A 24,934-nucleotide genomic window follows, 5' to 3' on the forward strand; every position below is an offset into this window, starting at 1 on the left:
TTCTCTGACCAACTCTGGATCTGAGTGGCATTTGTCCCACAACAACCTTTGAAGGAGTTGATTTGATTTATTATTGCCACATGTATTAGCAGACAGTGAAAAGTATTGTTTCGTGCATGCTATACAGACAAAGCACACTGTTCATAGAGAAGGAGAGTGCAGAATGTCGTGTTACAGTCATAGCTAGAGTGTAGAGAAAGATCAACTTAATGCAAGGTAGGTCCATTCAAAAGGAAGAAGGTGGAAGAGAGAATGCCTGGAGCCCTTTGATTATTCTGGCTGCTCTTCTGAGGACGTGGGAAGTGTAGACAGAGTCAATGGATGGGAGGCTGATTTGTGTGATGGACTGGAATTTATTCATGACCTTTTGTAGTTTCTTGTAGTCCTTATTGTAAAGTTGAAAATGAATTTTGGCTGAAAACAACAATGAAAAATAAATGTTTTGTAGCAGACCATTTTTCACAATTGTTAACATGAGCCAGAATTAGAAAAAATAAGTAAAAGAGAAACAGTGTGTGATTATTTGCCTCTCTTAGCTCTTTAATGATTTTGAGCACCATTCTTGACAAGGCATTGTTGAGGATCACCTGGTCACCTGGTCTACATTTCTAACAGTTAGACGGCTATGTCCCCATGAATGTGCCATTAACATTGGAAGATTGGCAGGCCCACCATCAGAGGTGGGAGTTGTCACTCTAGGTAGGGAAATGAGAACAAATTTTTAGAGAGTAAAGAATATGTGCATGCGTGTGTATTGGTGTGCTTTGCTGTTTGGAAAATCCCAGATGACTTCTGACAGCACTTGTTGCTGTCAGGTGGTTAGTTGTAACTAACAGAACCCATGCCCGATCCAGCCTCTCTGAAAATGACCTGTTAAGTGGCATCACAGCACCTATCAGCTCACTGGTCAGTAATGCGTAAGTGTGGGCTTTACCCACCTCTAGTCACACCGCTGCAGTTAAAATTTGGCCCCTGATGTCTGCAGACTAACTTAAAGTGGGTGGCACAACTTTGGCACAACAGCCGTTTTGCCATGAGAGCAAAGACAGGGCTCCTCTGACATGTTTAGAAATCTGTGGAAGGTCTTCAGGTGACAGGTTCTGAAGTGGGCAATGGATTCAACATGATACCTCTGTTGTTAATGTCTTAACATAATCATACGTACGTACAGAACTCTCAATGGAATGCATATCCTAACCAATTTAAATGGTTCAATTTAATGCCAAGAACATTCAAAAACATGAAATATTTGCTGAAAAAAACATAAAGAAGAAATGTAACCAGCAAAACGAGCAGTATAGTGGCTCAATGGTTAGCACTGCTGCCTCACAGCGCCAAGGACCCAGGTTCATTTCTGGCCTCGGGTCACTGTCTGTGTGGAGTTTGCACATTCTCCCTGTGCCTGGATGGCTTTCCTCTGGGTGCTCTGGTTTCCGCCCATAGTCCAAAGATGTGCGGGTTAGGTTGATTGGCCATGCTAAATTGCCCCTTAGTGTCAGGAGGATTAGCAGAGTAAATATGTGGGGTAATGGGAATAGGGCCTGGGTGAGATTGTTGTTGGTGCAGATTTGATAGGCTGAATGACGTCCTTCTACACTGATGGGATTCGATAAAAACCCATTCGTAGATGGAGCAAAATGCAATTAAAAGTGCACAAAAAAACTGAATAACTGAAACTGTGATCTTCCTTTAAGAATACTATTGGGGTAGGCTAGTCACCAGATTCCCTAAGTGCCCCTATTATATTGACACAGTATGCACTGAGTTGAGCCTCACTCCATAGACATGCGATTGATGTGTCGTATAATGCGTGTTGTAAAATGTTGCCAACCCTCCAGGATTGGCCTAGCATTTCCAGCAATTGAAAATCAATCTCCAGGATACACTGTTGGAGAAAAATCATCAAGACATGAAAAATTATTGTGCTTTTTTTGGCATTTTCTTTGCATATTTCATTTTGCCAAACATAAAAATACTGAAAATGGTGGAAAGGGGCTGTCACACCTCATCCAGTTAATGAGACTTTTGTTTTCCAATTGGCGCAGGAAGGCTGTGCATCAGAAGGATGGATATGTTGGCCAACTAATGGCTGGTGTGTGGGGCAAGTCATGTGGCGAAACTTTTAATCACAGTCATCTCACATTAATCATTTTCCTATTAAACTATGGTTCCTGCTGTGTAATACAGCGCCATTGTGTCTGCAGAAACAAAGTGGTGCAAAGTACCATTTAGTGACATCAACCTTTTTTCCCTCGCTGCCTGCCAGTTGTATGGAGAGTTGTAACACTGCAGGGGTTTTCCAACATGTGGTTAGCTTCCAGTTTGACTGGGTCAAACGTTCTAAATTCTTGGAACCAAAGTTGCAGTTCCTCTTTCCTGCACCACATGAGGCTTCAGTAAAACTCTCATTGTGGTCCCAAGCAATTGCAGGCTGTAATGCTGAACATGTTTGGGATTTGGAATGCAATCATTACTAAGTGTCCTACCTGGCTTGCCATAATCATATGACTTCTACCATGAGGAAATGTCTGAGGGCAACACTGTTATTTTCAGTTCAATAAAGACAATACACTAGGAAGACTATAGTCTTTGACAGTCAGGAAAACCTGACATTAAAATGTCCTCCTCCAGGACAAATATAAATATTACAAACTGAAGAAGCCTGCACTTAATCAACGAAAGAGTTCAGCTGAGATTATGAGGTGTGACTTACTAGCTATCAAACACAATATCAACAAAATATTGGACTCTGAACCCAAAAGTAATTAACAATTAGAATTATTTTATTCTTAGATAAATCAATTGTTAAAGTTTAAGGTATTTTCACTTATTGAAGTTTAAGGCATTTTCACTTACAGAAAACCTATAGGACTCACTTAATATGTAGTACTGAAATGCTTATGACAATGATGGATACAATTCAGGAAGCTCAGCTTTCTTGGCCAGTGGGATTATTCTGTATCTACATCTTCTTTACTTGTAATGTTTAAAAATGGTTAAAATTGGCTCTAAATCCAAAAAAAAGGATTTTACAATGAATTGAAAAATAAGTGGCTAGGGGTGGAATCTCTTCTTTTGTGTTTCCATTTCTAAGACCTGAATAAATCACTTGCTTCTGCAATAGTCCTTTCTTTCCACTCAATAAACCCAAGTTGCACTTCCTCCGCCAAATGGATATTATTCTCTTGATTACTCAGTTATTTTATGTTTTTCACATGAAGTTTTGCTTTTATTTAGAACTGTCTCTGCTTGTGGGCTGCTCAAGGCAATATTGCTTGATTTGTTAATTGTACCTTGGAGTGAATGAGTCACATACAGACATCACCCCATGATTGTCTGAAGTGCAGGTGTTGCTGGGACTGAATACAATGTATTGAATGTAAATACACTACAGACGTAAATACTGGTGGGTTTTAAATCAATTTACAGGTGGTAGACTTCATGGTACATTTTGCTTCTTTTGGAAGGTATGAGGAAATCAAAGGATGTTCTTTCATGAGAAGAGTAGCAATTCTTAAAGCAAACTATCTGGTTATCCACTGCAGGTGCATACAAACAGTTAATAGGAGATTAATTCAGTAATCCCAGCGGGATGCCTTGCTCACAGAATGAGAGTAGAGGAATCTGACCTGCAATATTTTAGCTATGTTTTAAGCCTATATTCTCAAGTGCAGCGTCCCCTGACAAGAGTATAAATCACAAAAATTAACTTTTTATCCCTTTTGACTACATGGACATTTCCAATTATTTATTTTCAAAACAGGTCGCTGTCAGTGGATGACCTCCTGCTTTGGAAATAAATAATTGGAATGTTGGCTTTGGAAAGTGTAAAAGGTGGATAGTTGTCAAGTGACCTTTATACCAGATGAAATGAGGTGCTGTAGCTTTAAGGAGAATATAGAGATATGTCACCTGTCCTCTATCCACACGCATTACTGGGCTGTTAGTAAATCGACTTAAAGCCACAGTTCAGGTTGCTGTAGTGGACACTGACATTAATGCAAATATAGCATATTGTGAATATCATCTCACTCAGGCACTTCATTTTAGTTGGGATTCTAGATTCTGCCAAACCTCAGAGCATCCCTCTACACGCGTAACTTAATATTATCAGTATGTGTATTTCTGTGAGGTGGCAGGCAATTAACTTAAGTAGCTTGTGTGAGGTTTAGAATAAAACCAACAGCATGGGTCCAATTCCCATTCTGGCTGAGGTAACTGCTTCCCCTCTCTGTCCCTGAGAGTGGAAAGCATTGGCAAAACCACCATTGATTAAAAACTGCCAAAAGAAACAGATCGGAATGAAGGAGCAGCAGAGAATGAACTGAGAACCTGCCTTCAGGCTGTGTACACATGGAATGGAATTTCTGTGATTGTGGTTGGATACCTTTCAGTACACAGGGAAGGGGAGCTGGGGGTTAGAGGTGTACAAAAGAACATCACCCTCATTTGTTTTTTCATTCATTACTCGAAGCTCTTGAATGTCCAGAGTGATCTGAATGTTACCCATCAGCAGTTCAACAGTCAAGGCAAAATAACAGGAGTGATGGAGGACATGCTCATGGAGTTTCTCAGAACAGTTTAAATGAAGAAGATACAATCCTATTAGGGCCACCTAATGAGCAAGGGTAAGACTATAACAAGATCATCCATCAGGTAAATATTTTTCCAAACTTCATTAACTCTAACACCCCTTGAAGAAGAACCATTCCCGCTCCATTATCAGCATCTAAAGAGGTAAATGAAATTTAATGGATGCAGTTGCAGAGTATTTGATGTTGAAAGTCACTAGACAAATACAACAAAGGTGATTCCATATAAATGCAATCAAACCTGTGAAATTGGGATGAATTATTTCAAAACTGAATTATTTCGTACAGATTTGGTGGATTTCTTAACAATTTTGGAAATACAATTGAAAGGCCCTTTTCGGTATGTGAGAGATTGAAGTGGTTCCCAAATTTTTGGGTGGGATCAGTGTTAGCCATTTCATAAAATATTTCAAAGAACGAGGGAGTGAATTCCATAGTTTTGCGAATCATCTGGCTGGGTATCTTGGAGGAATGCTTGTAGCTTGGATTACTTCATTCATACTGATGAGTTCATGAAAAATGTATAAGCACGATGTCTTAACTTATATTGATGTGGGTATGCCGGCGTTGGACTGGCGTAAACACAGTAAAAAGTCTGACAACACCAGGTTTTAGTCCAACCTATTTATTTGATAATATACTCACTAGCTTTCGGGATTACCCCCTTCGTCAGGTGAATGGAGAGTTCTGGCCTCCAGAACTCTCCATTCACCTGACGAAGGGGGTAACCCCGAAAGCTAGTGAGTATATTATCAAATAAATAGGTTGGACTAAAACCTGGTGTTGTCAGACTTTTTACTGTGTTAACTTATATTTACAGGGACTACAAGTTAACCCAAAACAAAACTGATTAAACTTATAATCACCATCATCACTGCTGAATAAAGCTAGAAATTTCCCTTCTTACCTGTTGGAGAGAGCATGCTTTGTTCTGGGCAGTGTGATGGTGTAATTATTTTATCCCAAACAATTTGTAACTGAGAAGGTCACTGCAGAAAGTGATGGAGATTTTGTTCAAAGTTTCATGACACCGTCATGGTTAGAATCACTGAAGTGTCAAAGGTTGATCAAGAGTGGCACGTGGCACAGTGGTTAGTATTGCTGCCTCACAGTATCAGGGACCCAGGTTCAATTCCCAGCTTGGGTCACTGCCTCTGTGGAGTCTGCTTCAGTTTCCTCCAGGTGCTCCGGTTTCTTCCCACAGTCTGAAAGTGCTGGTTAGATGCATTGACCATGCTAAATTCTTCCTCAGTGTACCTGAACGGGCGCTGGAGTGTGGCAACCAGTGGATTTTCACAGTAATTTCATTGCAGTGTTAATACAAACCTACTTGTGAGACTAACAAATAAACTTTAAAAGCTTTAAGTCAATTTGATAAGCTTAAAGCCTTCAATAGCTGAATAAAAAATGTTATTGATCTTTGAGTAGAATTTGCAATGGTTAGACTGATTCAGCAATTGCAAGTTTTAATTTCTATGACTTAAAGCCAAAGCCACATGAGAGGACGGAATGACATAGCTGGCCATTTGAAGATTAAGAATACAGCTGAAATCTGACCAGAATTGTGGTAGATTTGAGATAGTAGTATGAGACTCAGCGGGGAGCTTTCCCATCCTGCCCACCATGGGAATTGTAGTGGGGGGGATGTGGGGGTGGGAGGGTGCAGACAATGCAAAGATCCATCGGCCTTGGGCAGGATTTTCCAGTTTTAGGGCGAGTGAGGCCAGAAAATCCCACCCTGTCAGTGTTGAAAGATTTTGGTTTTGTCTTCCTGGGGAATGGCAGGTGGATAATATTGGCTGTAGTCTGATATATATCCGGCACATAGTCCATAGTAGAGTTGTATTGCATGAGTTAAAGTTGAATCGTGGGTGGCATCTTTGCAATTTTCTTGGTGCTCAACAGCTGTTAGAATTTTACAGCCCCTCCCACTGGCAGGATTTTCTGGCTTTACTGAAGTCAATGGATTATTGATCCGCTCGCTGCATTTTATAGTCCCACTCCTGCTATAATGAGGCCATAAAACTCCACTCAAGAGCCCAATGACAAGGCTTGAGCTGCCCACCCCTCTCCCCCGCCCCATCCCCTCACCTCCCAGGTAGACTGAGGGTGATGTCCGAGAACACAAGACACACACACCCGTTTATTTAAAGTTCATTCTGGAATCCTGCAAATTGTTTCCATGCGGGCTTTGTATGACCTTTCTCCAATCTGTCAGTTCCTCCCCCAAGAATCAAAATCGATCTACATTCTTTCTGCCTTAGTTGGCAGGTAGGAACTGTGGGAAATATGTTAAGTATTTAAATGAAAAATAATATATTGAGGTTTTTGGCAGGACTGAGATTTATTATGGTTCTGCAATTTTGGGGGGATTTATACTGGAATTTTACTGTAACTGAAAGTCAAATATTTTCAGAAGCGTCAAGTTATAGAGTCACGCTCCCAGCAGAGAGTTGTATGACAATTTTCCAGATGTATCGCCCATCCCCTGCTTCTTCTGTGACAACTCCTCACTGGAAATATTGGTCCAGGAGTTTTTTGTGTTTAAGTCCAAAGCTCCATGCTAAGTTGACTTGGTTTTCCTGAAAGGCGTCCATAGTATGAACATGTTTGTGACCCTTGAAGTTTCCCATTGCAGCTTTGATTGTCACAGGAACCTAAAGAATGGAGGGCATTGCAGGTGTCAGCACTTGGCCTGTTGCAGGTGGTTGTACATCCAGAGCATATCTAGCTGAAAGTAAAGCTGGGCAAAAGGCATATGGCACTCATGATCAGGAGATAGCTTGCAGAGTTTGTGGAGAATAAAGGGGTTACATACATATAGATAACTCAGAATAATATAGGGTAAGTCATAGCATGCTATATACTCTTGTCATAAAGGATTCATTTAACCTCATTGAATTTTTGCTGCCAGGAATGGGACAGATCTTTACAAACTAACATCCATTTGACTTGCCAGTGGAGATGCAGCTTTAAATGAACCTATTTGATTTTATGATGTGGAGATGCTGGCGTTGGACTGGGGTGGGCACAGTAAGATATCTCACAACACCACGTCAAAGTCCAACGAGTTTATTTGGAATCAGGAACTTTCAGAGTGCTGCTCCTTCATCAGGTGAGTAATAAAGGAGCAGTGCTCCCAAAGCTGGTGATTCCAAATAGACCTGTTGGACTTTATTCTGTTTGATTTTGTGTGAGAATGGGTCTCAACATAGTTGTCACAGTTTAATCCAGAATACAGCTTTTGAGGATGGGATACAAATGTTTATATCTTTTCTCTATCTTGTAACATTTGTTTATTAAGTCACAATAGAAAGACAACAGAGCTTAAATAATTGCTCTCTATAGCTTAGAAATCTTAACTACCTCTACATTGTTGTCAAATATGTAAACTCCTTTAATCATCTTCCAGAACAAGGAATTTCCTGTACTTAACTATGGATATAATGCTACCATAAAATTGATGCATTAACATTAAACATTCCAGTATTGACTCTACATTCAAAACTGTTAGATGCTCAAGCACTCATGTTACCAAACTTCGGCCCAGTATTTGTTTCCAAGTGTTGAGGGGGATCAAATTAAGCTAATGAAATCATGTATAATCATGAGTTTAAATTGCTAACACAATATTGACATGCAATGAATAATCTTGGACTAAAGAATGTATTGATAAGAGTCTGTCCGTGTAAAAGGCAGTTTGATTAAATAATAAGTACTTCTCATTTAAACATGTATTTTGGATTTCTAAAATGGATGCAGCTTATTTCTTAGACTGTATTTTGTAAAACATCAGCCAGCGGCAAGGTACAGCAAAGTCTGAGACCTTACTTGTGAAAGGATATACTAACACAGGAGTGGGTGCAGAGGAAATTCACTAGGTTGATTCCGGAGTTGAGAGGGTTGGCTTATAAGGACAGACTGAGTAGACTGGGACTATACTCATTGGAATTCAGAAGAATGAGGAAAGCTCTATAGGAATGTATAAGGCTATGAAGGGAATAGATAAGATAGAAGTAGGGAGGTTGTTTCCACTGGCAGGTGAAACTAGAACTAGGGGGCATAGCATCAAAATAAGGGGGAGGAGATTTAGGACTGAGTTGAGGAGGAACATCTTCACCCAAAGGGTTGTGAATCTGTGAAATTCCTTGCCCAGTGAACCTACCTCACTGAATGTTTTTAAGGCAAGGATAGACATGAGCACTTCCTTAGGGTCTGGCTTCCAGTGACATGAATATGAATCTGTGGGAATATTAACTTTAATCTTTGCTGTGTTACTGGACAACTGAGGGAGGTAACATCCGAAATTAAGAACAATAAGATCCCATGATGTCTGGATGTAAATTGTTATTGGCTGGAGTCGGTAACAGGGATGATTATTGACTGATTTGTATTAAGATTTACTGGATTATGCCAGCCAGAAAGGTGGGAAATAAGATTCTGAGAAATGTATAATTGGCCTGACAGAGGCATTGTATTTTTAGAGTGGTATTGGGTTTGCCAGAGCCTCATAGTGGGGTGCTGAGCCATCTAATATCATTCTCCCATTACATCAATTGGCCAGTAAAAGGCACGTCGTTGAACAGGACATTTGTTTCGCTTGTTTCTAGGTTTAGCTTAAGCTTTAGCAATTCACAGTCTCAAAAAAAACCCCGACTCCAAGCCAGGTGAGCAGAGACAGGAGATTTGCTGACTCTGTGACCCTAAGTTTAGTAAAAAGTCTGACAACACCAGGTTTTAGTTCAACCGATTTATTTGATAGTAAACTCACAAGCTTTCGAGGGGACTCCCTCTTCGTCAGGTGAATGGAGAGTTCTGGCCTCAGACAGAGCATATAAAGCACAGACAGTTTAGAGATTACTGATTAGAACGCGAATCTTTACACCTAACCTGCTGTTCAAGTCCTAAAGTGGCTGACAATGTGTGTGGAAGGAGCACTGATCACAGGTTAAAGAGATGTGTATTGTCTCCAGACAGTACAGTAAGTGAGGTTTTGCAAACCCAGGCAAGTCACGGGGGTTACAGATGGATCTTGGGTTCATGTCGCACTACCTGTAACCCCTGTGACTTGCCTGGGTTTGCAAAACCTCACTCACTGTGCTGTCTGGAGACAATACACATCTCTTTAACCTGTGATCAGTGCTCCTTCCACACACATTGTCAGCCACTTTAAGACTTGAACAGCAGGTTAGGTGTAAAGATTCGCATTCTAATCAGTAATCTCTAAACTGTCTGTGCTTTATATGCTCTGCCCGAGGCCAGAACTCTCCATTCACCTGACGAAGAGGGAGTCCCCTCGAAAGCTTGTGAGTTTACTATCAAATAAATCGGTTGGACTAAAACCTGGTGTTGTCAGACTTTTTACTGTGTTTACCCCAGTCCAACGCCGGCACATCCACATCACCCTAAGTTTAAACAGGGCTGCCTGCAACTCTGCTTTTCATTCCAGGGGCTGCAGGCTGGGTTAGACATCAGGCCTGCCACCCCCAAAACAAATGCGGAGGCTCCTGGCTGCAGAGGCGGTTTGGGCCAAAGGCCTACCTCTGCACCCTAGCCCTTTGTTGAGTTAATTAAAAATCATTAAAACAAAGAATAGCCCTCCAGCTCTCACCATCTCTCACTGACTCCTGTAAATCCTATGGCTCCTCATATATCCTATGATAACCCATGTTCCTCTACCAATCCCCACCCCCCTATGGGTCTTCATGCACCCTACCTCTGTGCATCTCCATGGGCCTATAAAGCCCCTGTTGCCAACTTAGGGCCAACTACTACCAACACATGTCCCCCCCCATTCATCACCTTTTGCCCTTACCCCTTCATGTCAACTTGCCTTTTAGTTGGTCGGTTGATTGTTCTTTGACAACTTTGACAATTTTGACTGGACCAACAAGTTTATGGACTGCTTATGCACAGTTAGGTTTATTTTTATCAATCTTCATGTGTGTTTTAACTCTCCCAAAGGTGCTGTGGGACCATACCTAAAGGGATACCTTTGGTTATTCAAACAAATCCATCAAGTTCTTACCTGGTCTAATCTGCACTCTCTGGGTTTCTCACTCCTGGCCTACAAAAGTCCACTTCAGTGAAGCAGCTGATGATTTAAATGGCCAGCTGCCCGTGTAACCATATATGTACAGACTGTGGCCTGACTCCACTCCCGCCCTGTGAAAATAGGAAGTAGGCAGAACTTACAATTTTCAGGCAGATCTGTTATTTTTGCCACAACAGAGAACCTTTCCATCATGGTGTAAACCTTAGCTTTTACACTGCTAATAGAAATAAATATCATCATTGGCTTCAGTTTGTGTGGAGACCCAGGGTGGGATTTTCTGGCCATGCTCACCCGAAGACGGGAAAATCCCACAAGAGGGCAACAGACCTTTACACGTTCCTGTCACGCCCGCTACAATTCCCATGGTGGGTGGGACAGGAAAATTCCACCCTCATTCTTTGGGCTTAGTTTGTAGTCCTTTCATTTGCTGGGCTCTGTTTTATAGCTGAGTGGGATGACTCAATTTATAATCTGGAGTTGTGAAACTGAACACTCAGATATCTCTAGTTTTTCCTTTAATATTTATATAGTAGAGTTAAACATTAATTTCTTTTTTCCCGCTGGCTGAACTCCGACCACTTCTCCTCCTTCCAGTTTACCAAAAACTTTGTCACCTTTTATCAAAGAACTGGGCCTGTCCGGGTGTCCTGAGGTACATTTTCTCTTTTACTTTAGCTCCAGTCTTCATTTTCAGAAGTCAGCTTTCTTGCGAGCACACATGTCTTGATCGATGCGCCAAGTATTCTTTCAGCTGGGGGTCAGCAATCTGGTTTCTCGCTTTGTTTCTTCTTCCAGTCAACAAAATGAGATAAGAAGAGTCTGTGCCAGACTTGTGTGTTTTTCTCCATGAATCATTTGTAATAGTAACACTGCTGTCTGCCTTGACATTTGACTCTGGCTACCTTTCTGAACTCGTTGATGCCACTGAATTAATTTGTGCTGAGTATTGGAATTATCTTGGAGTTAAATGGTGATCCATTATCTGAGATGATCTCATTTGAAGTGCCATAGCATGGAAATCAGGCTTTCACCTTAATACTTGCTTTTATTCTCATTTTAGAAAAATCAAAGTAATCATCAATATAGATGGATTTTTTCCATTCAATCCAAGCAGACTACACCCTGTTTTCTCTCAGGGCCTTTCTAATTAATACGCGGTGACCATTGAATAAGGTTATTTGCTATTTGATTGGACCTACTTCTATCACGCCTTGACCTGTTTTGTTTCTTACGGGCCAGTAAACCTGTTCTCTTGTTATCCAAAGATCACCTTGGGTTGGGAAGTGCCTGGGGAACTATGTGCTTCATCTTTCCCCTCTAAAAGAAGGTACAATTTCTTTGGGGGCGGCAGAGTGGTTAATGCTGCTGCCTCACAGTGCCAGGGAACCAGGTTCAATTCTGGCCTGAGGTGCCTGTGCAAACTTCACACAGACATTCTCCCTGTGTCTGCGTGGGTTTCCTTTGAGTGCTCCTGTTTCCTTCCACACTCCAAAGATGTGCAGGGTTAGGCTGATTGGCCGATTATGGGGATGGAGCCTGGGTTGTTGGCAGTGCAGGCTCGAAGGGCCAAATAGCCTCCTTCTGCACTGTAGAGATTCTATGATACTTGATCTTAAATGTTAAAAATGTGCAGCAGTCAAAGAGTGCTATTGTCTCTTATGTCAGGCCATAACTCATTGTGATTCTTGACAATTTCAGATCTTCATTTCCAACAGCATTCTTACCTCTGTCATTTCATTCTTAAATGAGACATGTGCCAAAGTATATGATCATTTTGATCACATCAATTCTTTATTCTCAGCCTTCCTGCTGGTGGGAAGTCAATGTATCCTGTTTTGTCTACAAGAAATGTCTCCCTGCTTTTCTTGTGAAGTGAGTCAGCCAGCGAGGACACTGCTTGGTGCAGGAACACTCCTCGCAACCAGCTTCTCAATACATTTCTTGATAAGCTCCTTTTCTAACTAGAGGCATTTCTTGACTAGAAACTCCGTAACGATATGCAACAACTGAAACTCAAAATGTGACTTTTATATGAGCCACAAATGGCTTGGTTGACTTCACTTAAAAGATATGGCTTTACTTGCCTTTCATAGAATCATAGAATTCCTACAATGTAGAAGGAGGCCGTTCAGCCCATTGAGCCTTCACCGGCCACAATCCCACACAAGCCCTATCCCTGTAACCCCACATAATTACCCTGTTAAATACCCCATACTAAGGGTCAATTTAGCATGGCCAGTCAACCTAACTAGTACACCTTTGGACTGTGGAAGGAAACCAGGGCACCAGGAGGAAACCCACGCAGCCATGGTGCAAACTTCACATAGATAATGACCCAAGCCCAGAATTGAAGCCACGTTCCTGGCGTTGTGAGGCAGCAGTATTACCCACTGTGCCACCCCTTAGAAAAATGTAGGGACAAAATAGGCTATTTTGCCCTTCAAGCCTGTCCCAACATTCACCTGAGCCTGGAGCTAACTCTATCTGCTTCTCCGTTCTGAGAAATAGTTCAGCTTTTTCTCTGGATATGATTCTTTCAGTTACCAATTCTTTAAAGCATTACACACTATTTAGACATAATTATCTCACATGGAGTAAATGTTGAAGGTGGTGGATGGGCTGCCAGTCAACAAGCTACTTCATCCTAGATGCTGTGAAGCTTCTTGTGGAGCACCCTGAGGCAAGCTGAGAGCATTCGCTCACACTTCAGACTTGTGCCTTGCAGATGATGGACAAGACTCATGTCATTGGTGGGTGAAACACTCATCACAGACCTTCTAGTTTCTGATCTGCTTTTGTAGCCACAAAGTTTATATTGCTGGACCAGTTAAGCAGGTTAGAATTAATTTTTAGTACTTAGCTGACAAGTAGAGTTATAGGAATCTAGCTTTTCTAACTTCAAATTAAGGACAGAATTCTTCCATTTTGAGTTGCAAGTGCTGTGGCAGGGGCAGGAAAGGGAATGTGTTTCCTGTTGCGATGACTGGTGGGAAAATGCATCAAATTTTTCTCAAAATTTGCATCTAGGTGTTTTATTCAGTGGTGAGGCAGGTCTGGGTGGCACACATCTGGTGTTGTGCCCGAGCGCCATATGGAAAAGGCACCCAACATCACTGACCCACAATTGGACCACCTGACAATGAAGATGGGGCTGCAGGAGCACTCGGAGACTGGAACTTGTGCCTTCTGAGAACCAAGGTGGATCTCCAGGAACATTTTGAGACAGGACACCAAACCTGGAAGCTCCATCTGAAGATGCTCCCCCAACCTACTCTTATTGTATTCCAGGGCCCAGCATTGTGGGCGGCTTATAGAATCATAAAGTCATGGAATCATACAGTGCAGAAGGTCATTCAGCTCATTAAGTCCGCACCAACCACAATCCCACCCAGGCCCTATCCCAATAACTCCATGCATTTACCCTAGCTAGTCCCTCTGACACTAAGGGGCAATTTAGCATGGTCAAACTACCTAGCCTACACACGTTTGGAGTCTTCTATACTGAAGCCTGGAGACAGCTCCAGGCATTGTTCAAATGAATCCTGACATCTGCACACCACATTGTAATGAATGTGTTTCATACTGTTGGGAAAAACCGCCAGTACCACGGAGAATCTACTGTGGTGGGTGGTTGGGCTTTTCATCTGCATCCCATTAAAGGGATGCAAATGGATTTCACACCAGCCTTTGGCAGGTTTTCTGACCCACCATAGCGGGCACCAGCTAAAGACCCAGCTTTAAATTCATGCTGGCGTGAAACTGATTTCCGGGACTCCCGCCAAATTCCACCCCCCCCCCCGGCCCACTATTGAACACGCTGGCAAGCACTTGGAAGAATTCTGCCTTTTTTTTGCACTCTGTGTCCCGTTTTAAAAATACAGTAAATTCAAAGTGAGTTACATTGTTGTGCACAGAAATATTTGTCTTTGCAACTTTTTGAATAGTGCTGCGGTTCAGATGAACAGTTTCCTTGTGCATTGTAGGCTGCAAGATCGCATCTGAGTCAACCTCCCTTGCATTCGTATCCCTGGAGCAGGAGACCTTGCAATCCTACACAGTTGCATGAAAAACCACTAGTCTAGTCATTGTCTCCTTTCCATATTCCACCAGAGAGCAACTCCTCTGTACAAACCCCAGTACTTTTGCAGCTGACTTCAGTAGATAATAATTAAATACTTGAAATGGTATTGTGTAGGTCAAAGATTAATTATACAATTTAACTGTCGAGTCACCAAGGGCATGGGTTAAGACAAATCTCTGAAACAGTTTTTCTTTGAATCTGGTGGGTTGCCAACAAAAATCTAAAGAATAAAAACAGAGCGTCGGCATAATTCAGAGCACTATGGTGCACAGATGTATTAGAACTTCAGCAACAGTCAAAAAAGAATTTTTTTGAAATAAACAAACGGTTTGGCAACATGCCAGTGAGCATATTTAATTCAATGACCATTGAAAGTATGCATTGCTGTAAGGTTGTAAATCAAGCAAAAACTACTCTTACCAATGCAATACAAAGAAGCATGTCTTAAGGGCTGAAGCACACAAATTCCTGGTTTACTTCCCACAAGTGAAGGGGAGCGGAACTTACATCCTGGGGACAGAGCTATTTGTGAAGCAGGTTGCTAGCAACCATGACAGCTTGCCCGAGTCTTCCACTAGCCCAGGTTAATCAAAGACGGGAAGCACCTTTTTCAAACAATTTGGCTGTCTGATCTCAGTAGTAGCGGATTCTGCCCGAGGATTTTCAAGAGCATGAATTCCCTGGGGAAGTTAGGAATCCAATATGTGGGCATGAAATGGGTTGAAGTAAGTAGAAAACTGGCTCATGGTCTCCTGATCATCATTTCGAGGCTTGATCCAAATAGGGATGGAAGCTGGAGTCTACCTTCTCCTCTGCTAATATGTGGCCCCCTCACAACCCCAGAAAGATTCAGTGCTGTTTTCTGTCTGTCCACTGTGCCAGTTCTGAAAGTACGTTAGTGAATTCCACTGAGCGAATTGTTTGTTTTAGGTAGTTAGCTGAATATTTATTTATTGCATCCAAGGTGACCAAAAAAGTGCAAAGCATGCTGAGTTTCTGTCGCCTGATTTGATGTTCCATAAAAAATGCTTTATTTAGATACACACTGTTCTTTTTTTCCTCCCTGTGGTATTTTATCAGTGTGGATTTGGTAGAATCCAATGCAACACAAGACACAAAAAATTACTTGTTTACTCCTTCTGATATTTTAAACTTGCTTAACGTTCTAACTTTTTCCAGCACCAAGTTGCCCTGATAATATCTAAGCACTAATTAGTGGAGTGGATGTACTGAACATGCTATTTGCAATCTGTTGGAGAAATGGTCCATTGTGTGCCTGGGAAGCATTACGATATGGTCTTGAGCTACTGAAGAATTATCTTCAAAAGGCCGATAATGCTGTTGGACAAGTTAGCTTTTGAAACTATCTGCCAATGATAAAATTGACATGACAATGGAAAATACACTTTTTTTCTTCATTCTTCTGAGAACCATTATATTATTTTCAGTTTGCAACGTAAGCGTTCTCTTTATTTGCAGGTTAAACTCACCTTTTCTGTTAAATGCCCCACCTTTTAACTCAGCTAATGTGACATGAATCGGAATCTAAACCTTCCTTGTCTCTGCAGATTGCCCAGCCTTCTTATCCTGGGCCAATAGACCATCATATTGTGCATTTATCCACTGAGTTATTGGAATAATCCTCAAACTTTATCATTCTTCACCTTTGTGCACCAAGCTTCTCTTTCCTCTCCATCTGAGCATGTTTGACCACTACATAGCTTACTTTTGGTATCAGGAACCATAGGGCACATTATTTATCACCCATATATGAAACCCGATGAGTGAATTTTAGAAGGTAACCCAATCATAGAAGGCATTACCTTCTATACTGAAGTCTGGAGACAGCTCCAGGCATTGTTCAAATGAATCCTGACATCTGCACACCACATTGTAATGAATGTGTTTCATACTGTTGGGAAAACTCAACAGTATGTCTGGGCTTCTCTTCGTCTCATGTATATATGTGTTATGGGGACGCGATGGCCTAGTGATGTTACTGCTAGACTATAAATCCAGAAACTCAGCTAATGTCCTGGGCATCCAGCTTCAAATCCTGCCACAACAGATGGTGGAATTTGAATTGAATAAGAAATATATCTAAAATTAAGAATCTACTGATGACCATGAAACCTTCGCTGATTGTCAGAAAAACTCATCTAGTTCACTAATGTCTTTTAGGGAAAGAAATCTGCTGTCCTTATCTGGCCTGGCCTACATGTGACTCCAAATCCACAGCAATGTAGTTGACTCTCACCTACCCTTGAGAAATTAGGAATGTGCAATAAATGGTAATCCAACGATGCCCGTGTCCCATGAATGAATTTAAAAATGTGTGTGAGATGGTTTGGCAAGATCTTGAACCTGTGCTATACAATCAAGTTTGAGAACAACAAGCCATTTCTTTTCTGTTTAAAACCTAAAGGCAAGTTTTAGAGGTCCTATCATAGTCCACTATTAGCTATCTCACCACAGGAATGAAAATAGCTTTATCTTGCTAATAGCTAAACATTAAATGAAACTGATGAACTTTTGGAGAGACCTCTAGGATTTGAACTACAAACTTCGCAATGTCAAAGTAATAATTATTTAGTCCTAATCTGGAAGGTCCACCTTAATTGTCACTATACCACCATCTCCCCTATTATCAGATCCTATAGACAGGAGTGAAATTACTGCCAGTGAACTTTTTGAATCCTGGGTTTTGTTTTTAAATGTTTCTAATTTTGGTAGAATCTGTGCACCATGTTTTTGAAAGCCTGTTTCGTTTGGGGGTTCATGGATGCCTGCCTGTTGAATATTGTAACGGTGACTTATGTAATCAAGGAACCAGTGTATTATTGTTACAGCACTGGCACGGGATGGCCATAGGTAGCAGCAGGCCGAAGCAGCAATTTACTCTGAAACACGGCTTGAAGGATTGCTGCAATCATGAGCTGCCTGTGAGATTATCTTACTGTTGTCACTGAGGTTAATTCGAGAGCCGCATGCAATCAATGTTAAATAAATAGAACGACACGTGTGATTTGTTATGGTATGTGATATTGATCCTTTGCTTGTTTCTATCCTGTGTAATGCAATACATTGAGCTCTCATGCCAGTACTAATGAGGAATTACAACATAACTTCACATCATTAAGTTATATTGGCATTGCGTATGATAATAATGATGATACATAGTGCTACATTCAGCGCAGACTGTCTAGGTTTAACCCTATAATGGTTGCAGTTCCTTCTTCATTTTCATTATAATATAAGTTTTAAATCACTGTGCAGAAGCTGTGCCTATTACTTAATTCTTTAAGGAAATATTTTGCAAAATATTCTAACATGAAAGAAATTGAGCAGAAAATCAAAACTATCGTCCCACACTTTGTGGTCTTCCATTTGAAGCTATGCACATCTATCTCTGTCATTAAGACACCTGAGGTTCAATGAAAATATTAAACATAGGATCAAAGATATTGCAGATGTTATTTTATGAACAGTTACACAGCAGAGACCTGTGCATGGATGTTTATATTTAAACCTTTCTTTTCAGGCATTTAGTCTCTGCATAAAGCAGTACTGACAAAGCCACAGCACAACTAGATGCAGTGAGAAGTAACCACGATTATACCCTGGTAGCATTCCTCACTCCCAAACACTGACCCTGATTGCTGTGTGACTTCCACTTCCCATATCAAATGTCCTTCCACTTAGATTTCAATGCATTTCCTAACTCCCTTTTATTTCCACCATTATCTTACTCCTGCAGATGATCAGTGGGTTCGAAATAAATGCAATTGAAATTAGATTGATAGCCATTTCAATAAGACATTTTCAACTGACTGTTGCACTTAGATAGAAATCTTTCTCTACCATTTGTTACTCATAGCTGTTATTCTATTTCTGTAGGCGTGGAGTTCTGCATCTCCACGAAAGTGCTGGAATTCATAACTTGGGACTACCAAGATGGCAACTTTCCCTCTGCTTGCTTGTTGTGGTAATCATCCTCTACTTCAGTCTTTGGAAAGGGGTAAAGACTTCAGGAAAGGTACATGTTCTGTTTCTTATGATTAAGAATGTGTTAATTGAGAAGCCACTTCTCTTCAGACAAAGCCATTTAAGTCCGCTAAGAGCCAAGCTAATCTTGAATATTTCATTGCCAACCCAATTGGGATTAAAAATTGATATGGTTCCAATCAGAAACTCCAAAGTGTTTGATGGGAACTGCCTGGTACATAAGTTTTGCCACTTGAATTTGGCTAGGATAAGCATGAGGTGGTTCACTTCAGGTGTGATTCAATGACCCACTACAGAGCTTTTATCAAACAAAGCTTACTTAAGAATATAGTTAACATGTATAGTAAGACAATTAGTAAGAACTTTTACAAACAAGAAACAAACAACTATGATAATGTTTAACCTTAACCAAGATATCTACAATGTTCCAATCAAATCAATCCCATAGACGAAAGACACTTTTCGCAGGTTTAGGCACAGATAAATGCTCACGTGATACTGGAAATTGAGTCCTTTGGTTGGAGAATTGAAAACTCTCAGTCTTGACACACTCAGAACAGCTTTCCAGAACATCAGGGACTTTCGGCAAACTACTAACAGCAGATTTTTTTCTTCAGAAAGGAAGGTCACCAGCAGAATTTCCAAATAAAACACAGAGAGAGAGAAAGAGAGACTTCTGTTCAACTTGCCATCCCTATTAAAACCCAACCACCATTCAAAATGAAACCTTAAACTCACTGGCAAAAAAACCTGTTGAAAACACATGACCATCCTCATAACAATCCAGGATTGTAAAGCTAGTCCCAGAGTAAACACGAACAGCCCCATTTAAACCACTTAAGTAGCAATAAAAGGTCTCATCGTAGTCAGCGCGACATGACACCAGCTGTGAGCTGAGAAACACTGACTCTGAGAGCTGCAGAGATCATGATTTAAAACAAATCTCTTAAAGGTACACTAACATCATACAATTCATCATTTTTTGGAAGTGAATTAATTTAATTTTGCTAATTGTGTTTTTCACTCCATAATCAGATGAACAATGTGGTAGATTAAATTAATTTTTCGTATTATTTGGGAGAGTTTCGTTCAGTTAAACATTTGCAGAGTGACAAATTGTCAGTGGAAATTTAGAAGTGTGGAGACCCACGCAATATGGCTTCAATCTAAATTTGTGACAACATTCCCCTCCCCACCATCACTGCAATAGCCCTTTTCTTCAATTTAAACCAATTTGTTTACTTTTTTTGACTTTAAAAGAGTTCAGAATTCAGACTGAGATAACTTAATAGTTGCTCAGCAGAAAATGCAATCTTACATAAGTATTCTAAGTATCATACAAATGAGAAAACGGGAGGGTTTCAGTCTTGTTTTTTAGGGTAAGTGTGAAAATGCAGCCTTATGGCACTTAGGACAAAAAAAGTGCCAGTACGTGATTCTCGCCAGGGGGTTGGGGGGGGGGGAGGAATCTCCTGCTGTCCCCCTCAAAGCACCCCCCACCCCACAGACATCGGCATGTTCCACGAACATTGCCCCCCCCCTTACTGATCACAACCCATGCAAAATTCCCTTCCTCCCAATCTGAACGCCATCCCTTCTGCAGAGTTCCCTCCCTTCTGCCCCCACTCCTGCAGAGTTACCCCCTTCACCCCACTCCAGCTACCTCCTTCCCTCCCAGCCCTGAGGAGCTTCGCCCCCACTCTGGCTTTGCTCCCCCTGCACCCCCTGCCCCTCCATTGGCAATGCCCTGGCACAATTATGGTGCCCATTGAGCACTGCCAGACTGGCACTGTCGCTCGGGTACTGCTCAGCCCTGTCCCCAACCAGCTGGGTACTGCAGTAGCCTGCAGTTCCTCCCAGCGAGGCCATCATGTCTGGTCCCCACTGATGAGGACTATACATGATTCTTGCCAAGGATAACTTCAGTTGGTGAGATGGTAAAGGTGAATGAGACGGGACGATGCAAAGCACATCATTAATATTTAAATCTGCTTCATACCCTTTCTGGGCATGAAGTCAATTTCACCAGCAAAACCGTGCTGATACGATCGGAGGAAGCGAAAAAACCGGGCGCAAGCCTAATTTTTCCCCTCCCACCGAATCTTACCACCTCACCTAGCTGAATGTCAGGTGGGGCGAGGTTATAAGATCACGCCCTCTGACTTTACAACTTTACAGTAAAAAAATTAAGTTTAGTTTAAGTTAGATAGTCCGTCAGTGGATTCATACTCTGACCATCATGGTATTGGTATCTCCACGTCAGAAGGGCCTCAAGTTTAATTCTGAGTGTCTGTCATTAATTGGCCTTAAACTTTCAAAACTTTAACCCAGAGGTTCTTATGGGGTAATGGAATAGAAAAGCAAGATGACCAATGATGTTACTATCCAGACCAGCCATGACCTTGGAGCTGCTGACTCAGTGAGTTAAATGTCCTTTGCTTATATCCCTGAGCAAATTAGAGAATTAATTGCAAAATAAGGATTCTCTTTGGCATTGTGGGAAAAACTTTCTGGATAGCTTCACTTTTGATTAGTAAGTAATGATAACAGTAAATCGGTTATCTGCTTCAGCCTAACAATACTTCAGTGGGTTTCCAATGAGAAGGGCCATTGTAACCTATTTTCATAACAGTGCATTTCAGATCACACTTTATTAAACCAAAACAGATTCGATATCCCTGGCGCCTGTGTGGCGTTCACTCTTTGACACAGCGTGTACTCCATGCTCTGTTTGCAAAAGCAGTACAGAAAACAGTTCAGGCATTTGAATTGGGCTGTAATGAAGAGATTCAAAACTGGAATAAGGATCTAGATATGTTTATTTAAAATCGTTTTACAGTCAATGTATTTATACTGTTTTCCGGAGAGTGAAAGGTTCACTGTAAGTCAGTCAGCTATCATGCAGTAAACACATCAACTTCTGCCCAAAAATCTCCTGCTGTTCATATTGGAAGTTGTTTTGTGGCTGAAAAATGGGCACTGAGTAATCAAACTTCTGGGCCTCATTTTCTTTAGAACGTGGCACAAGTTTTTGGTGTGATTCGGTTTAAGTTCCTTTGATGTTCGCCCATGGAAAAGGTTGTCGAAAGTCCAAAATGAACTGACTTGGGCTGAATTTTCATTCTGGGTTCAGGAGCTAGACACAGGGGTTAGCTTTAGGTCCCAACTCCACACAACACGTGATAAGCACACCCACCACTACTTTAAAACGGGGAGCCAATTAAAGGCCAAACTGTGGGCTCGTTCTCCAACGGTGGGTGGACTCCCAATGCTGGAGAGCCGATGGAAGGCCCTCAAGTAATTACCAATTGGTGGTCTTGCCAGCTGAAGTGGGAGTTTTGATCTGAAGAGGGAAATAGCAAGGCAAAAGACCAAGTGAGGCAATGAGGATTTTTAAAATGTCAGAGTTGCTTTGGTATCATCCTCTTTGGGCATGGTAACAATTAATGGTGGGGGTAGTCCTCATTTGAACAATCACAGCCCCAACCTTCCCCAACCTATGGTCATCACATTGTCAACATGAGGGACCCACAATGCCAACTAGAAGTCACAATTAGTAAATGAAAAGGGGCCTTAATAGGCCCTTTAAATTAAATTAATTGGCAGATCATTGACTAACCATTGTTTATGGTGGGCAGCCAATCTGATAAAAGCAAAACACTGTGGATGCTGGAATCTGAAACAAAAACAAAAAATGCTAGAAAATCTCTGCATCTGAGGGGAGAGAGGAAAGCCAATGTTTCGGTCCTGGATTACCCTTTGTCAGAACTGACCGTCCAGCATGTTCTGTTTCAACCTGACCCCGAGCTGGCCTCTCTGAAAATGGCTCATAGTCAGGATTATGGTAAGAAATCAGTGCAGAATGCCAAATTGCGTGCCCACCCACCTTCAGTCCCGTCTCGGAAACTCAATTGAAAACTCGGCCCCCTGATGCAGAGAATCAGGTGAAAGGGAAAAGACTACGTAACCTCCCAAACAGCATGGATTGCCATTGGCCCAACAAAAGCTGCACTTTCAATCTATGTTAGCCTAATGCTCTGAAATCTCTCCAATGGTGCCGTGGTTACCACAGTGCAAAGCAGGCGCTGAGTTCCTTGCTTTGACTTGTTCATTGCACGGGAATATTGGCCCTTAAATTTCACCACACATTCCCCGGACTCCTGTTGGAGATTCAGTAGAAAGTTCAGAGTGGGAGGCCTCGCTGAATTTCACTGCCATGTTTTGTTATTTTAAAAACAAATTAAAAGCTTATCTATTTTCAGCATGATTTCTTGTTTTATATTGTGACCACTAACAGCGTTCCCTGCCTGTGCCTCTCCTGTTCCCTGTTTAGGCACTCTGTCCAACATTCAAATTGTTGCAGCATAATCAGAGCCATTCCATACCAGACAAGAACCACAAAACAAAGATTGTGGTGTTTTTGGTAAAGTGGATTTTAAAAGCAACCTAACAAATGGAGATCATCAAACTTCCACTTGTTTGCAAAGATGTTGTGCATAATACGTCCATAAATTTCCAGATATTTTTCAAAAACTTCTGCGTTAAAATGTCTGACAGACACAGGTTTGGATTTTTCTCAGCCTACCTGTGGAGTGTCCAGATGAAACTTCACACCCTTGAGCTGACCCTATAGTGACCCCATCCATTCTCCTGGTTGGAGCTTGTTATGTATGTAGGATCAAGATCCCCATCACCGAGTGTGTGCATGCCCCTAACAGGGAAGGGAAGTATCAGCAGGGTTGCCAAGGCCTTGGTTTGATGAATTACAGGTAACTGAGCAAAGGAAGAAAGGCCCACTCTTGACTCATTTCCCTCTGCCAGACCTTCCGTTACCAGCAGTTCTTAGAATTGGTGGGCCCAGTGGTGGGCGGTGCAGAAATGAGATGTCACTATCCCTCCAGAATTGGGTGAGATAGTGAAAAAAAGTCCAACTTCCCATCATCTAGGGCGGTGAACTCTGGTGACTATTAATGATTTCTGTATCTTCAAGAGGAGGGCAAATGTGCATGAAGCTAATAAATGATGGTGATGAATTTAAAATGGGTATATGCACAGTGTACTATGTATTTGATTTCTGATGGTAATAAAGTATATATTAGTTTTTACTGTCACTCATTTACTTTGCTGCAGTACAGCAGCCTTTCGCACTGGGTTATTCTGACGTTAGGATATAATTTTATCATGAGCACTATTGAGTAAACAATGCACCTTATTTAGCTGACTGCTGAATATCAATTAATAATTTTGATTTGTATTTGGCTGCCTTCATCAGAAGATGAGTAACATATGGAGAATTATTTTAGTTTGGATTCTACTTACCTCTTTCAAATTTAGAATGCACGTTGAATGGACCTCTGTGCAGAATTGGACAGATAAAGTCTTGGAGTGTCGCGGCGTTGGCTCATTTCTTTTGTTTTTGCAAAGTTAGATCGGGGATCGATGTGGGTGAAAGTGCATATGCTGTTTCTGTTTCATTGGCAGGTGGTGTGGATCACAGCGACCATGCCCTATATGGTGTTACTTGTACTGCTGATCCATGGGATCACACTGCCAGGCGCAATGGACGGAATCAAGGCCTACCTCAGCATTGACTTTCAACGCCTGAAGGAAGCTCAGGTAGATTGCTGCCCATCTTTCACTGGACAGATTGAAAGAACAAGTAGATTTGTGATTAACTCATTTTAAATAGGATCTGAGGTTAATATTGTCTCTCATATTTCATAGTGCCCTATGATTCAGTGTATTAGATTTTGTATTCAATTCAGTATGATACCTTATATCTGTAAAGGATATGAGGACTTGCAACCCAAGGTCACATAGGTTAGTATTCTGTGTTCATTGACATAACCATTCCATTTATTTCACTCTTACTTCAATCTTTTTTTTAAGTTTATTCATTAGTGTCACAAGTAGGCTTATATTAACACTGAAATGAAGATACTGTGAAAATCCCATAGTTGCCACACTCTGGTGCCTGTTCGGGTACACTGAGGGAGAATTTAGCATGGCCAATGCACCTAATCAGCACATCTTTTGGATTGTTGAAGGAAACACAAGGGGAGAACGTGCAAGCTCCGCACAGAATCATCCAAGCCGAAAATCGAATGCAGGTCCCTGGCGCTTTGAGGCAGCAGCATTGTAATTCTTATGTTAAGGTTGACACAAATATTCGAGCTACAACAAACATCCAAGGGTTTTCAG

The 24,934-nt window shown here is 41.4% G+C and overlaps 1 protein-coding gene across 1 annotated transcript in view; it reads left to right on the forward strand.

Annotated features, from left to right (window-relative positions):
• The window catches only part of slc6a2 (solute carrier family 6 member 2), a 151,213-nt gene that overhangs the window by 44,398 nt on the left and 81,881 nt on the right, over positions 1-24,934 (forward strand). Inside the window, exons 4-5 of the mRNA XM_080187021.1 lie at positions 18,626-18,764; positions 24,215-24,349. Of these exons, the coding sequence (XP_080043147.1) occupies positions 18,626-18,764; positions 24,215-24,349 (274 nt within the window). The remainder of the gene's footprint in view (positions 1-18,625; positions 18,765-24,214; positions 24,350-24,934) is intronic.

Source organism: Carcharhinus amblyrhynchos, chromosome 4, assembly GCF_965287045.1.
Source record: "Carcharhinus amblyrhynchos chromosome 4, sCarAmb.v2.hapA, whole genome shotgun sequence".
Lineage (NCBI taxonomy): Eukaryota > Metazoa > Chordata > Chondrichthyes > Carcharhiniformes > Carcharhinidae > Carcharhinus > Carcharhinus amblyrhynchos.